At 41.1% G+C, this 16,529-nt stretch overlaps 1 protein-coding gene across 1 annotated transcript in view; it reads right to left on the bottom strand.

The window, feature by feature from the left end:
• Positions 1-3,304: 3,304 nt before the first annotated feature.
• LOC139667429 (traf2 and NCK-interacting protein kinase-like) overlaps positions 3,305-16,529 on the bottom strand; it is a 29,307-nt gene continuing 16,082 nt past the window's right edge. Inside the window, exons 3-13 of the mRNA XM_071546882.1 lie at positions 12,301-12,357; positions 11,567-11,692; positions 10,939-11,049; positions 9,713-9,803; positions 9,395-9,525; positions 6,479-6,533; positions 6,072-6,150; positions 4,526-4,701; positions 4,314-4,380; positions 3,611-3,809; positions 3,305-3,343 (exon numbers count right to left, since the gene is read on the bottom strand). Of these exons, the coding sequence (XP_071402983.1) occupies positions 3,323-3,343; positions 3,611-3,809; positions 4,314-4,380; positions 4,526-4,701; positions 6,072-6,150; positions 6,479-6,533; positions 9,395-9,525; positions 9,713-9,803; positions 10,939-11,049; positions 11,567-11,692; positions 12,301-12,357 (1,113 nt within the window). The 3' untranslated portion in view covers positions 3,305-3,322. The remainder of the gene's footprint in view (positions 3,344-3,610; positions 3,810-4,313; positions 4,381-4,525; positions 4,702-6,071; positions 6,151-6,478; positions 6,534-9,394; positions 9,526-9,712; positions 9,804-10,938; positions 11,050-11,566; positions 11,693-12,300; positions 12,358-16,529) is intronic.

Here is a 16,529-nt window from a genome sequence, read left to right as displayed (position 1 = left end):
TGCCTTTCTCCCTCTCTCTGTTTGTATGTGAGAGAATGTCACATCAAACTGCATCCTAAACTTTGACAGCTTAATATTAACAAGCACACATATCTTGTTGAATATGACTTAAATATGACCTAAATTGAGCATAAATACTGTATGATCCACCAAGCACCAAGTATTTCAATAAAATGTCAACTTTGAAAACTGATCTGTAATGCTGGACAGGCAGAGGGAAAAATCACTTCCAACATGTTGATCCTAAAGAGAAAACCTTTGACTGAAGACGAGGACAAGTAGAAACATCCTCTTGGTGACAAGAAGCAACAGGGCTTATGGGAAATGTAGTCTTAATTTTACTAGCACCAGCAATACCATTGGTGTGTGATAGAGGCTACCAATCATCTCTACCATGGTCTCTTTTGTTTACAGTAATGATGTAAAGGCAGAGGTGGGGACTCGAGTCACATGACTCGAGACTTAACTTGACTTGGGTTCTGGTGACTTGGGACTTGACTCTCACTTGTACTCTGGCGACCTGAAAAGGTTTCTAAAGTCTTGACTTGAGATCTTGTGTTTGTGTAAATGACTCAGATTGAAAGTGATGAGATTTGTTCCAGCAGACTGAATTTAAATTTTCTGAATTTGTGTGGAATGATTGAATTTATTGAAGCTGAAACTGATTATAGAAATCAAACTCATGATGCTCTTACCAAGTTTTTATCCTATTAAAACCATATTACATTGAAAAGTCCTAGATATTTAGTTTTCTTTAAGATATTAAATTGATACTGGACTCTTGATTTGTTCTGACTTGACTTGCTGTTCTAGATTTAGACTTGACACTTGACATTAATGACATGGACTTGACTTGGTAATCTACATTTAGACTTGAGACTTGACTTGAGACTTGACTTGGTAATCTACATTTAGACTTGAGACTTGATTTGAGACTTGGGACTTGGTAATCTACATTTAGACTTGTGCCTCAAGACTTGAGACTGACTTGGGACTCTAGTGAAGTTGACTTGGTCACACCTCTGCCTTCAGTGTCAGGATGTCTTTGGGAAGTGAGGTCATTTTGGCCGGTCCTCACTTCTTCAAGAGGTGAGTTTAGGGTTGAGGGCTGGACTTGACTTAGTAATCTACATGTAGACTTGGGACTTGACTTGAGACTTGTGCCTCAAGACTTGGGACTCGAGCAAAGTTGACTTGGTCACACCTCTGTGTAAAGGTATTGGAATTAATCACATTAATTAAAAATCAAAATAGCACCTTTAAGTCATATTCTACAAAACATGTCCGTCTGATAGTAAGTAAGGGAACATTAAACTGAACTTTTGGCTGTCTGAGCATGACCTTCTCTCTGATACAAAAAGAGAAAAACAGTTTGTATGGGATGATTGGGATTGGATGATGGGGACGGTGTGGTGTGATGTGTCGGTGCTCCTACCTGGGTCTGAGCTCCTACCTGCTCTCTCTCCGCGTGCCTCCGCTCCTCCTCCCGGCGGATCTGCTCCATCTCTTCGTAGCGCCTCCTCTGCTCTCGCTCCTGCTGCTTCCTCATCTCTCGCTCCCGCCGCTGTTGCTGTTGGAGGGGGAGGAAAGGAAAACGCTTCAGTTGTGTTTGTGTGTGTGTGTGTGTGTGTGTGTGTGTGTGCTTGTACGGTGTTTCCCTGGCATCTGGACAAGCTCAGGTGGTAATATTACAATTGGGATGGGATTTGCATGGAGGATAGACTGATTTTAGACTGTTTCATACTCAAAAAGTCAGTGTTTTACAAAATAATAGAGCTGTAATATCTTTGTTTTACACGTTTTATTGAATCAGTCAGCTTTACTCTTAGTGGCCTGGTTTGGAAACGTGAAACATGTGATCCAGTCCTCAGTGTTGTGAGAGTGGAAAACACTCACTGATGTCTATGTAGGACATGTCCTGTGTGGAGCTCAGAGCATCACACACTGGCTGAATTTGATCCAGTGGCTTCAGCTCATAGATTCAGCCAATCACAGGCTGAAACATCGTATCAGATTAACTCTCCATGCTATGCCCCCTCATTCAGTTTTCTGCTCTCTCCAGCGTTCATTTCAATGTATCTTGTATGTTTCTTAATATGAATATTCTTAATATTTTGTTTATTGTATTCTATTGTGTGCCTTGGGCAATAAAGTCCCTTCTAAAACTGTTTATTGACCGCTTTTAAGGTTTCCTGGTTGGAGATAGTGGATGACTAATCAATAGTCATCCGCCTGTTCAATAACGCTGCATGATATTGATGAATAACTCTATTGCAATTATTCTGCTGAATATTGCAATTGTGATATAAATTGCAATACAGTATACAGACATTTTTGATTTTTGATTTTTCAGCAAACAAGAAATATTTTTAATAAAAAGTGGGATGTTGTGCAGCACTTCACACCCAGCTGCTCAGTGGTTAACAGGAGAAGACTGTGGATGTTCTGGGCAGCTGACAGGTGTGAATGTGAAGTGGGATGTTGGTGAAAAACGGCAAGTTTGCGCAGTAAGCCTTCCATGGATAAATAAAGGTAACATAAATAAATTAACAAGGCAACAGTTTATATGCCATCCCCAACGAATGATGCAGTCTCCCTCTGGGCCGATGAGTAAGAGAGTAAGATGTCAACTTGTTCTGAGCTGTAATTGTAGCGCTGAAAATGAAAATGTCAGAATGCAGCGATGAGATGCATCACTGTCCCAAGTTTTGTCAAAATCCAATCAGTGTTTGTCTGAGATAAACAAATGACAGACGAACAAACAAACACATGACAGACGAACAAACAAACAAACAAACGGAGACTGATCTACAGTCCTGGGGCCGGATTCACCAATGTGTTCTTAAGATAGATCTTAAGAAATGACAGAGTAAATTTTAGGAAGTTCTTAAGAAGGCTCTTAAGTGCAATTCCTCAATATTTTCTTAGTAACAGTCTCATTTCTTACGAATTTCTTTAATTTTCCTACTTAAGAGCTGAAGAAGCTTTAGGCTTACTGCCATTGAGGCTAGGAGACAAGGCTAAGAGGCTAGGAGACAAGGCTAGGAGGCAACCCAAAGTGCTTCCATCTACAAAACAATTGGGGAAAAACCTATTTAGAGCAACTAGAGCAAAGATTTAAACATTGGTTGCTGTTGGTAACTGTAAAATTTGCTATCTTATTTTCAACAGACATGAGACAGAGGCCTACCTGGCCCTACACCAAATAAAGCTTTACAATAAATGTTCACCTTAATGTTAGAAGACTCTGAACTATAACCTACTTGTCTAAAATGTATTTAAATATATGCTATTAGAGGCTTACCTTTTCACTGTAGGAGTTTTAAGACAGGTGAAGGGCCGTCTTAAAGTTAAGAAAAAAATCAAGAACAAATTTGAGAACTTTCATTTCAAGAATACCATTTATACGTAAGTTTTTTCTTAGGAAGAAACATAAGAGGAAAGTTAAGAAAATATATAAGAACTGTTTTCGAGAATAGCATTTTTCCCTATTTTTTTTCTTAAGACTAAAGTTAAGAAAAAAATGGCACTTGATAAGATTTTTTTTCTTAAGAGGGTTTTGTGAATCCGGCCCCTGGTGAGTAAATCCACACTTGTTTTCTGTATCTACCTCCTCCAGCCGTCGCCTCTGCTCCTTCTGCTCCTCGATGCGTTTCTGCCTCTCGGCCAGCAGTTGGCGCTTGTGTTCCTCGTTCTGCTGCTGCTCCAGCTGCTGTCGCCGAATCGCCTCCGACCGCTCCTTATTGGCCAGCTGCAGGCGCAGGAAGTCCCGCCTCAGAGTGGACTCCCCGGGGATGTTGATGATGGAACTGGAGGGGAACCAATCGGAGGGCAAGAAGGTGAAATCAATTCTTCATACAGCACAATTAAACTTCTATCCCAAAATACTGTATATCATATGTAGCAGAAAGTCGTTTATGCATGGAATGTCACACGTACTTTTAATATGTTTAAGGTAGGCTGACAGAATTAAATGTTATTATTATTATTAATATTAGAAATAGTAGTAGTAGTAAGAGTAGTAGTGGTAGCAGCAGCAGTAGTAGTATTAGTAGTAGTGGTAGTAGCAGTACCAATATTAATAGTAGCAGTAATAGCAGTAGCAGTATTGGTATCAGTAGCATTAGTAGTAGTAGTTCAAGTAGTAGTAGTAGAAGTAGTAGCAGTAGTAGCAACAGCAGTAGTAGTAGTAGTAGTTCTAGTAATAGTAGTATAAGTAGTAGTGTCAGTAGTAGTAGTCGTGGCAGTATTAGTAGTAGTAGTAGTACCAGTTGTACCAGTAGTAATAATAGTAGTACTAGCAGTAATCCTACCTTGGCTCCCCCATGTCCCTCTCCTCATCCTCTTCCTCACTCCCACTGTACTCGTACTCTGTCTCATCTGGAGGAAACACACACACACACACACACACACACACACACACACACACACACAGGTTAACATATTGTGACATTTCATGTCAGGCAGTCAGCTGACCCAGTCAGTCCAGATAGTGTGAGGTGAATCGGTCCTGGTCTGGCCTCACCCCTCTCACCCCTCTTCTTCTTGGTGCGGTCGATGTGGTCCTTCAGCTGGATGCGGACCTGCCTCTCGTTGGGCAGGTCTCTGATGAACGGGTGTTTGAGCAGCTGCTCTGTGCTGGGCCTCTGGCTGTGGCTCTTCACCAGGCAGCTCTCGATGAACGACTGGAACTTCTTCGACCTGCACACAGAGAGAGAGAGAGAGAGAGAGAGAGAGAGAGAGAGAGAGAGAGAGAGGGAGAGAGAGAGAGGTACATAAAGAGACAGATCGCCTTTGGGACAGCCATTGGGAACAATAGCCGCAACCTACCAAATCAGAAAACCGGGGAATTTGAATGAATCATCTACTAGCTCGCAAAACGATTCCACATACAACTTAAATTGTAGAGAAATTCAGGTATTTAAGGTAACTACAGCGGCCATTTCAGACATGCACAGTTTAACAAGGACCTAATGAAAATCCTACAGTCTCTTAGCGACGTCACCACATGTAGCCAGCATGATTGTAGCCAAACCTGAATATGGCTCGTAACAACGCATTATGTAATAACACCGCATTATGTAATAACACTGCATTATGTAATAACACCACATTATGTAATAACGCGACAAAATGTAATAAATTTTCACTTCATTATGTAATAACACCCGCATTTTGTAATACACAGCCTGAACGCAATATGTAATACATTTCCCCGCATTTTGTAATAAATAAGAACAATGCATAAATAAATAGTGGTGTAGTGTTAAAACAAGATTTAAAATAAGTTTAATATTTTTTAAAGAACTCAAACTTAACTCAACTTAACTAAAAGCATCCATGAACAGTGTGGTTTTGAGTCCTGATCAATCAATCAATCAAGTTTTTATTTGTCACGTGTAAACATTCAGGTACAATCACAGTGAAATGTAGTTTAAGTTTATTTTTTTAAATTTAGCTTTAGTTTAATTTAGCTTAATTGTTAAAAATATAACGTGTGTACAGATGAAGACATCCATTTTGGTTGGTTATTACATAATGCACTGTATTATTACATTTTCATCATAAAAAAAAGTGCAACTCCTGCATTTTGTAATAACCACCGCAATATGTAATAATTTATTACAAAATGCGGGGAAATTTATTACATATTGCGTTCAGGCTGTGTATTACAAAATGCGGCAGATTATTACAAAATGCGGGTGTTATTACATAATGAAGTGAAAATTTGTTACATTTTGATGTGTTACTACATAATGCGTTACAGACCCTGTACCAGTTTGTTTGTTGTTTGTTTATGTTTGTTGTTTCTCTCCACTGCCTTTGTGTACTGTCCCATACCCACAGAACATCATATATTTTCCCAATATGTTTTGCTCACTGTTTGTTCAGTATGGATGTGGCTGAAGCTTGCCAGCAGATCAGTACAAGTACAAATACTGATATTGTGCCATGACCATAGTTAGCTAGCCAGTACAGACCCAGAACCAAATCCTGTGTATTTCATATGTGTGTGTGTGGCTTTGTGTTTGTATGTGTGTGTGTGTATGTCTGCTGAGTTTGTGACTCACCACTTCTTAGACTTGAGTCTGGGGGCGGGGTTTCTGGGGATGAGGAAGAGCGCTCTCATCGGATGCATGTCACACAGAGCTGAGGAGGTGAGGAAGGAAAGGAAAGGAGAGGAAAGGAAAGGAAAAGATGGGAAAGGAAAGGAAAGGAAAGGAAAGGAAAGGAAAGGAAAGGAAAGGAAAGGAAAGGAAAGGAAAGGAAACGAAAGGAGAGGAAAGGAGGTTAGAAGAGAGGAGAAAAGAGGACAGAAGATGAAAGGAAAGGAAAGGAAGGGAAGGAAAGAGAAGTGGAAAGAGTGGAGCAGAGGAGAGGAGAGAGAGAGAAAGACAGATTTTAGACTTAACTGCAAACTAAACTGTGATGTCTATCCAGCATCAGAAGTTTAACCAGCTCAGTGTTTCAGACTTACGTGGCGCTCCCTCCGCCATTTCTATAGCTGTGATACCCAGCGACCACAGATCACTCTGGAGAGGGAGAGAGAGAGAGAGAGAGAGAGAGAGAGAGAGAGAGAGAGAGAGAGAGAGAGAGAGAGAGAGAGAGAGAGAGAGAGAAACAGAGAGAGAGAGAGATGAAAACCTTCACATCCTCAAAATGTGTTTCTGACTTAAGAGAATACACCAAGTTTTTGGGAGATTTGACCAAGGATGAGAATACAGACACTAAAACCATCCATGAGCACTCTTGAGCTTTTCTTCCACGATTTTTTTTTTTCCACTTTAGTTTTTATTGAGTTCAACATTTATAAACATGTAAAACCAACAGTTAAACATGTACATGGGAGTTACATTCTCAGTAGTCTGTCCATTCTCACAGTTTCATCCACTAAATCAGTTGTCTTTTGTCTGTAAATCAGTTGTCTTTGTCGCTGCTTTGTGTTCTGAATAATGTCCATTTCTCCCACTTTTCTTCCAGCTTTGCTTCTTGCAATCTCAAACGATCTGTCAGTTTTTCCATTATGCAGATTTCCTCTACTATCTCTGTCCATTGTTCCTGAGTAGGGGGATCCACTTTACCCCATTTCCTTGTGATAGCTTTTTTACTAGCTATTAACAATATTTTGACCAGATACCTATCCCTTATTTGTACATTTTCTTCAGTAAGATTACACAAATAGAGTACCATGTAGCTCATAGGGATATCATATCCTAGTATCTTTTGCAAAACTGTGTATACCATTTTCCAAAACATTCATATTTTGTGGCATTTCCAAAACACATGTGAGTGATCTGCATCTAATGCTCCACATTCTCTCCAGCATGGTAGATTTATTTTCTTCCGCTTTTAACACAATTCAATCGCATGTTTGAGCCAACAAATTGCTGATTTTATTACTGCCCGATGGATTGTGGATTTGTTGACCCGCAGGCCCCAGAGGGTCGGAGCTAACTGGCGTCTCGACCCAGCAGCGCTCCCAGCCTCGCCACAGGAGAGCGTCCCGCAGGAGTCAGAGTGATGATGTCATGTGACTCATCACATGGGCCTGGGGTTGATGAGTTTGTGTAGCGGTGTGGCGATCACTTTCTGAGGTTAAACGTCTCAGAAACAAAGGATTTGGCCATTGATTTCATACGAACATCAACATTCACACTGCCTGACAGTTACTAAAGGTCAGGGAGTGGAAACTTGTTCACAGCTACAAAGACTTTGTTGTTGTTATTGCCGAGAGAAATTGAACTTGGAGAGCAACACAGATGCAATTTGTAAGAAAGGCCAGAAACGATTGTATTTTCTGCACAGGTTTAATGTTTTCAGTGTAGACACGAAGATGATGGTTTTATTTTATCCACTCACTCCTAAATTTATCATTGATTTCTTGGTTTGGTAACTTGAATGTGCAAAACAAGAAACGACTACAGTATATTCCAGACCACTGTTTACGACAACAAAGGCATGAGATCGTACTGCACTCGTTTTAATTAATTCACGTGCACAAGATACATATCAATCCCTCATTTTGGTTAATTCGTGCCCTTATTTTTATTATTTGTGCACACAACTTCAGAGTTTATGTGAATGTGTGCACATGTTTTTAAAGCCTGTGCTCAATTTAGCTCCTGCATGTTTCAATTTCACTCACTTGCCATAATTAGTTCAATTTACTTGATTGCATTAATTAATTTTGTGTAATTAGCCTGATATGTTGTTGAATAAAAATATATTGAGTTGAATGAGGCTTTTGATAAGTTATATGGATATATTTGTTGATTTAATTTTACTTCAGGTAAACAACAGACACCTGACACACTGAGAGCTGATGGGACTGGAGGGAAGTTACTGAGCTTCAGTCTGTTTCAGTCTCAGAAAACAGCTTCTATTGGCTCTTATTGTTAACTTATTACATTTTTTATATATATTTACACACTTCTCATGCAACTCAAGCTCACGTTTTATGTCATGAACACACAATAGCATGTCATGTGCACAAGTTAATACTTGTTTTGTTGCCACAAAATATTGTTTTCCCATATGACAGACACTGCCAGGCTCTGTATGATCCAGAGTTTTCCCCTCTAGATACAAACACTGTCCCACGTGTGATAAATCTGGTCACTTTGCATTTTTTGCACATTTTGCACAAATATTCCTTTGCTCTCTTCTTGCACATCTATTGCATCTGCCACCATTTATCCTTTTTAATTGTACTGAGATTGATTTTGTACTTGTATCTGTGTTTGTCACTGTGTTTTTTTAATTGTACCTTCCTGTAAGCTGAATTTCCCTCGTGGACAATAAAACTACAGCAGCTCTAGAGCTAAATGTTAAGTCATCTTGAATTATCTGTGGCCAAGTCTGGCTGCTTTGTGTAGGAGACTGGTCAAATTTACATGCAATAACATGCTGTTTTGAACTAGCAGGGACTACTTTCTCTGTTTCCATAGAAAGTGAAGGTGGTGGGTGATGGAAGACTGTCTACAGCGAAAAATCACTACGCAGAGGATGAATATGTGGTTGCTTACTTGACATATTTCCAAAAATAAACCTGGTGACATCAGCTATGTTGAAATAATTAGATGTAATTTTTAAAATGTATGAATCCACAGGCCGTATAATCAAACCACGAACAACTTTGGTGTCTGTGTTCTCATCACTTGACAGGTAAGTTGACCAACACGGCAATCTCCAAAAAACTTGGTGTATTTCTTTAAGGTTGGACATTTATAATTTCATAAAATGAAATGAACAGCAATAACAGCTCTGTTCACAGTTGAAGGCATTCGGACAGACTTATGAACTGAATAAGCAGGATGTAAGTTCACAGCACACACACACACACACACACACACACACACACACACACACACACACACAGACATGTCGAGTCTACCTTGAAGTCGTACGTAGCGTCGGGGTTCTCGTCGCAGGCGATGACCTCCGGGGCCATCCAATACGGAGTCCCAATGAACGTGTTCCTCCGCCCCACCGTACGGTCCAGCTGGGCGCTCACCCCAAAGTCCACTGCACACACACACACACACACACACACACACACACACACACACACACACACATACACACATAATTCATAGTAAATTTTATGCAACTCAGTGCTGTTTGCTCAACACCGGTAGACTGTAAGCAGGACAACAATGTGTGTGTGTGTGTGTGTGTGTGTGTGTGTGTGTGTGTGTGTGTGTGCTCTCACCTAGTTTAACCTCTGCGTTCTCTGTCAGCAGCACATTCTGGCCCTTGATGTCTCTGTGGATGACCTTGTGTTGGTGGAGATGGGTCAGACCCTGGAGAGAGAGAGAGAGAGAGAGGGCGAGAGAGAGAGAGACAGAGAGAGAGACAGAGAGAGAGAGAGACAGAGAGAGAGAGAGGGAGAGAGACAGAGAGAGAGAGAGAGAGAGAGAGATAGAGAGGAAGAGAGACAGAGAGAGAGAGAGAGAGAAAGAGGAAGACAGAGAGAGAGAAAGAGGAAGAGAGAGACAGAGAGAGAGAGAGAGGAGGGAGAGGGAGAGAGAGACAGAGAGAGAGGAGGGAGAGGGAGAGAGAGAGGAGGGAGAGGGAGAGAGAGAGAGAAAGAGGAAGAGAGAGAAAGAGAGATGGAGGCAATGAAAACCTTAACATCCTCAAACCATGTGATAAATATTTTATGACTGCAAATAGCGGAAGTTTGCGATGAGGAGTTGAAATGTCGTAAAATGTGAATTACCAACAGCCAATAACAGCTCTGTTTACAGCTCTGTAACTGTAAGTCTATAGAAAGTTTGCCAGCTAAATATTTAGTTACCTACCTTTCTTCAAAAAGCACCGTGATTTGATTTCCCTAAATCATTTTTAACAAGAAATATTAGCAGAAGCTCCTTGTTCACTATCTAAATCTCTATCTCTCACCAGCCAAATATTGAGAATCCTGCATATTAAAATGCTTTGATTTTGTCAACAAAGGAATTAAATGACCTACTCTCCCTCACCTTTTCAGATTGTGTTATATAATATTGGAACAAAACTGTTGTTGCTGCAGAAATGACAGTGTGGGGCACTTAGGGGGTTCCTCAGGGGTTCTTCTAAGATCTAAAGGAAGCCAATAAGAACAGTAAGAGGGTTCCTCACAAGACGAAACATTCCTAGACTAGATCAGGTTTCTGAAAGATGAGATGAGATGAACTTCATAAGATCCACAAGGGAAAACTGGGTCATTGCAGCAGCAAAGAGCAGAAGATTAATTAAAGGGGTTCCTCAGGGAGCCTTCTGAGGTTCCCATACAGTTGCGATCGTAAGGTTCCTCAAAGACCTTTTACTTTTTTTTAATAAGATAAGATATACAGCAGCTAGGAATAGTGAATCACAAACATCAGATACACAACAAATAGAATATAACGAAGATAAAGATAGAACTCCTCTTGACAAATCCATTCCGGGTCTCACCCTGAGGATCTCTCTGCAGATGTAGGCGGTCCACTCCTCCTTCAGAGAGTTCCCTTTGGTGTTTTTGATCAGATCCGTCACCGAGCCGGCCCCGCAGAACTCCATCACCAGCTGCACACACACACACACACACACACACACACACACACACACACACACACACACACACACACACATGCACAGTGCATGAGTGTGGCATTGTCACAAGAGTTTCCACACCCGCTCCTCCGCTGTATTTGAAGCTACGGCAGCTTTGAGTAAAAGGCAAACTAGATCTTTATAATCATAATGGTTGCTATGGTAAGATTAAGTTCTATTGTTCTTTGTATAATGAGCTGAGAAATGTTCTTTAGCGCAAAATGACTTCCTTTGCTGCTGATATGTTTGACGCTTAAGATGATTATGAATGATTATTATTCCTCAGAAAAGACAGATTCTATTCTTTATCAATAAAGCCTGGAAAAAACAGCAATGTATTCTGTTTTTATGAAAATATCTGAGTATATACCTGAATTTAATGATATGTTTAGGTCATACACAAGTGTAATGTGATGTATAAATCCTTCAGCTACACACACACACACACACACACACACACACACACGCACACACACACACACACACGTACCCATAGCTGGTCGTCAATGCCAGGAGGATTCTTCTTGATGAAGGCTCCATAGTAGGTGGCGATGTTCCTGTGGTGGCTGTACTTCTTCAGCATGTTGATCTCTGCTTTAATCTCCTCTTCCTCCTCCTGATGGACACACACACACACACACACACACACACACACACACACACACACACACACGTAAATGCACACATCAGCACACAAGTACATAGACAGACACAGTGAAATGATAATAAACAAATTATACTTTTACTGAAGTGTGAAAACCTGAGTCCAGGGGAAACTGGATTGAACTCTCTTGATAAAAAAAAGTGTGTGTGTGTGTGTGTGTGTGTGTGTGGTGTGCGTGTGTGTGTGTGTGTGTGTTGGAGGGGTGTGTCTGGGAAAAGTGCCCTCAAGCTAGGCAGTTGAACCCTCAACCCTAATCTGACTGACAAAACATTCCTATTTACAGCTATGCCTCCAGGAGCAGTTGGTGGTTCCCAGGTGTGTAAGTGTGTGTGTGTGTGTGTGTGTGTGTGTGTGTGTGTGTGTGTGTGTGTGTGTGTGTGAGAGAGAGAGAGAGACACTCCTTCCACCTGAAACTGTTCCTCAAAGCTGCTGCAGTAAATCAGTGTACTCTTGGTGACCTTGCATAGTTTGAAAAATATCCCAAAATAAAAATCAGATTCCATTAGTCCCTGTGTGTGTGTGTGTGTGTGTGTGTGTGTGTGTGTGTGTGTGTTACTTACCCCTGTGACGTCCATGACCTTGATGGCAGCAAGCTGTCCTGTTTTGACATGGCGACCCTGAAAGAGACAGAGACAGAGAGAGAGAGAGAAAGACAGAGAGAGAGAGAGAGACAGACAGACAGAAAGAGAGAGAGAGAGAGAGAGACAGAGAGAGAGAGAGAGAGAGACAGACAGAAAGAGAGACAGAGAGAGACAGAGAGAGAGAAAGAGAGAGAGACAGAGACAGACAGAAAGAGAGAGAGACAGAAAGAGAGAGAGAGAGAGGAGAGATAAAAAGGATGAGGATCTAAAATAAAACCATAGTTTTGCCAACAACTCCATCAGTTAATCTGTGTGTCTGTGTGTGTGTGTGTGTGTGTGTGTGTGACAGCCAACTCACAGTCTGAACACACACACACACACACACACACACACACACAGAAAACTCTTACTGAGTTTCTAACTTATTCAGTCCATATGCACTTGATGTTTTAAATATCAATGTATAAACACCAATGGAAAAAGTGACACAATTGTTACTGTTGCTCTTGATTGACAGCACAAAATAACAAAAATGTGGCCACTTAACAGACGGCAGGTTAAGTCCTTGTTTGACAAACGATAACACCTTAAAACACTGGATCCATTATATTATAGAGATATTGAATGAAGAAGTTAAAGTAGTTTCTTCCCAACATGTATGTTGGCTCTGTCCATGACCACATGTTGCGATTTGTCAGTTTGATCATGAAGGTGCATTTTCAGCAGCAGTGACTATAGAAACACTATAGAAAACACTATAGAAAATATTTTCAGCATGGTGGTGATTTACTGTTACTATGGCGACCCGTCAGTGATCAAAGCTCTGTCAGTGACAACAGCCGGATTGTGTTAAACACTATGTTGAGACACTAAATCAGTGAAAACAGACAGAGGTGGAGGTGACAGAAAGTTTGCTTCTTAACATTTCTGGCAGTAGAGTGAACCGATCTTTACACTGCTGAGACGAAGAGGAAGAACGGCAGCCATGTTGGTGAAGTGTCTCCATGTGGAAGCATCCTTGAGCAACTGAATGGTCGACTGAATACATTGTTGAAATAATCAGGGTTCCTACACATTTTCAATTAAAAAATTCCCTACTTTTTCCAGACCTTGATTTGTTTTGAAGATTTTGTCTGGTGTTCAATATGATTTACGCAGACAGACATCTTGCCCCTGCTAACTAGGTCATATCACTGTATAGATGAAGATTGTTCTTCACAGCGACAAATATCAGAATATGTGAGATGATTGGCAGGGTTCCTACACGGTTTACATTTTAAAATTCCATATTTTTCCCAGACCCTATGTTCCTGACCAGATTTGATTTTGGTGGGTATTTGATATAATGCATGCTGACAGCGGCTGGGTAATAAGAGCGTCCCTCTATCTGAACATTATTCTCCACATCAACAAAAACTGTGGACTCAAAGTGGCTCTACAACAACATAAAAGCTAGAATTATGTGTGTATCGGACCTGAACCGCAACATTTTCCATACTTTTCCAGACATTTTTTCAAATTCCCAAACTATTCAAGACCTGGAAATGATCAAATTCATTTTTAATACTTTTCCAGACTTTCCAGACCTGTGTAGGAACCCTGAATAAAATATTTGAATGATGTTCAACACAACACTGGCCAGAAGAGGGTCCTAAAGAAGTTACACTTTTACACTCTAAAATACGATGTGTCATTTTGAACACATCTCTGTGTATGTGTGTTTGTGTGTGTGTGTGTGTGTCTTCTTTGGGACAACAGACACAACACAACATATGCTGTTATTAACATATCTTATGTGGAATAGGGCTGAACAATTAATCGAAATTTTATGGAAATCGCAATTTTCAAACTGCAATTTTCAAATCGCAGGAGGTGCAATATTTGTTAAAGGCGAAATGTGTCAAAATACCATTTTAAATGAAATATTGTGGTGCTGCAGAGATGTCCTGGCCTACACATCATATTCTACAGACTTAAGAAAACATCTTTGTTTGGTACAGATCCCCGCAAAAATCACACCATAATCATTTTAATAAGTTTTTCAATGAAAATGAGAATAATGATGTAAAAATGATCATTCCCTCTAATATCGCAAATCATATCGCAATTGCAATATCAGTCAAAATAATTGCAAGTAGATATTTTTTCAAAATTGTTTAGCCCTAATGTGGAGAAGTAACACAAATGTGCGTTGTCCCAAAGAAGACATACAGATGTGTTCAAAATGACACGTCTCCTTTCTAAGAGTGTAGCAGGACCGTCCTGTACCCAAAAGGACACAGGTTCAGTCCCCATTATAGCCAGTGTGTGTCCTTGAGCAAGGCACTGAGGGATGAAACCGACCCGCTCACCCACTGGGAGTCGACCTGAGCAGGAACACCAGCTACAGTAAAAATGTTTCAAATGTAATATTGAATTTAACATTTCCTCAGCCCAACTCTGAAGTCGGTATCACAGCTGTTAAAGCAGGAATGTGGAAATTCAACCACATTACTCTGCAATGAAACATTTATAACCCCCCCCAATCTCTCTCTCTCTCTCACACACACACACACACACACACACACACACACACCATTTCCTCATGGTAACCTAGCAACAGGCCTGGCAGGTTTGTGAGGGCAACGAATGGGGGTGGGAGGAGGCAATGTGATGGCAGTGTCTGAATGTGTGTGTGTGTGTGTGTGGATGTGTGCATGCACGTGTGTGTGTGTCTGCGTATGTGTGTGTGTGTGTCTGTGTGTGTGTGTATGTGTGTGTTAGGGGGCTATGATATTTCACACTCCGGGTCACTCAGACATGTGAGTTTCGCAGATGCACACACTCTCTCTCACACACACACACACACACACACACACACACACACTCACACAGACAGATCGTCTTGGTTACCCAGTGTTGCATCAGACACTGAATGTATTTGACAGGCCAAAACCACCTCAGAGTACGGAAAGTCTCTCTTCTTCTCTTTCTTTCTTTCTCTCTCTGTCTCTCTCTCTTTCTTTGTGTCTGTCTCCCTCTCTCTGTCCCTCTTTTTGTATCTCTCTGTCACCCTCTCTCTCTGTCTGTCTCACTATTTCTCTCTATCACACTGTTTCTGTCTCCCTACCCTCTCTCTGTTTCTGCCTCCCTCTCTCTCTCTCTCTCTCTCGCTCTCTCTCTCTGTCTGTCACTCTTCCTCCTTGTCTCTCTCTCTCAGTCGGGCGTGTTGCAGCATGCAGCAGCCAGGTGAGGAGGATTAGGCGGAGGATAACGAACAGAAAAACAGAAAACTGGTTGTTACTGTCAGTCACACTGGAGGCTTTACCACCGCTCCACCTCATCAGCTCCTCACTCTGCCCCTGTGAGGAAAGCTGTGTGAGAACCTTGAATGATATGTGTGGAATATACATGTTTAAATTTAAAATGAGATAAGCTTCCATCTCTGCTGAAGCGGTTGATAGGTGGCGGCCACATCAGAAAACGGACAGAATATTTGAAGGATAGATGTGTGTGTGTGTGTGTGTGTGTGTGTGTGTTGGTTTGTTCTGAGCGTCAACATGGCGGCGAGGCAGAAGAACAGGAAGCTTTGCTCATAACGGAGAATCTGCTTCACAGAACAAAGAAGAAACAGACTCTACTGTATGAATTCAATAAGAAATTGAGCTCATCCCAACGTTTATCTTCGTTTCGGTCGGGCCGCCGTCTCTGCGTTCAAACGTAGGAACGCCTCTGATTGGCTGAACGGACGGTGACGAATCGGTCCGTCCAGAAAAAGGTTTGTTTCCGTCCGTCAAAACAAATGGAGATCTGACAGACGGAGCGCCATCAGTCCTGTCTGGACAACAGACAGCTGTCTGTCAGTGAAAACGAACCGAAATGAGCAGAGACTGACAGACACAACAGATCAGTGTAGCCGCCAGACTACAGCTGTTGAGTTTCAAATTGTGGTGACTATTGGGCCGGGCGATATGATTGAAATCAATATCATGATAATCATAAGGATCTTTCTCAATCACGATATGGTTCATGTAGGCAAAATCACGTTAAATAATCAAATTAATGTTCATCTCATTGAACCTAATGGTGATGTTAGGTGTAATGTCAAACAAAACTGAAATTTTCAAATAATATTCCAACCATACCTCATTTTATCAGAGTTTTTAAGTAAAATGTGCTTGTCATCATCAATTCACACAGCAGAAATGTGTGTCACGATATCAAAATAT

Source organism: Centroberyx affinis, unplaced genomic scaffold (genome assembly GCF_046629955.1).
Source record: "Centroberyx affinis isolate AG114_WGS23_722 - 3 ecotype Tasmania unplaced genomic scaffold, CSIRO-AGI_Caff_v1 ptg005528l_1, whole genome shotgun sequence".
Lineage (NCBI taxonomy): Eukaryota > Metazoa > Chordata > Actinopteri > Beryciformes > Berycidae > Centroberyx > Centroberyx affinis.
This window is presented reverse-complemented; position numbering and strand designations above follow the sequence as displayed.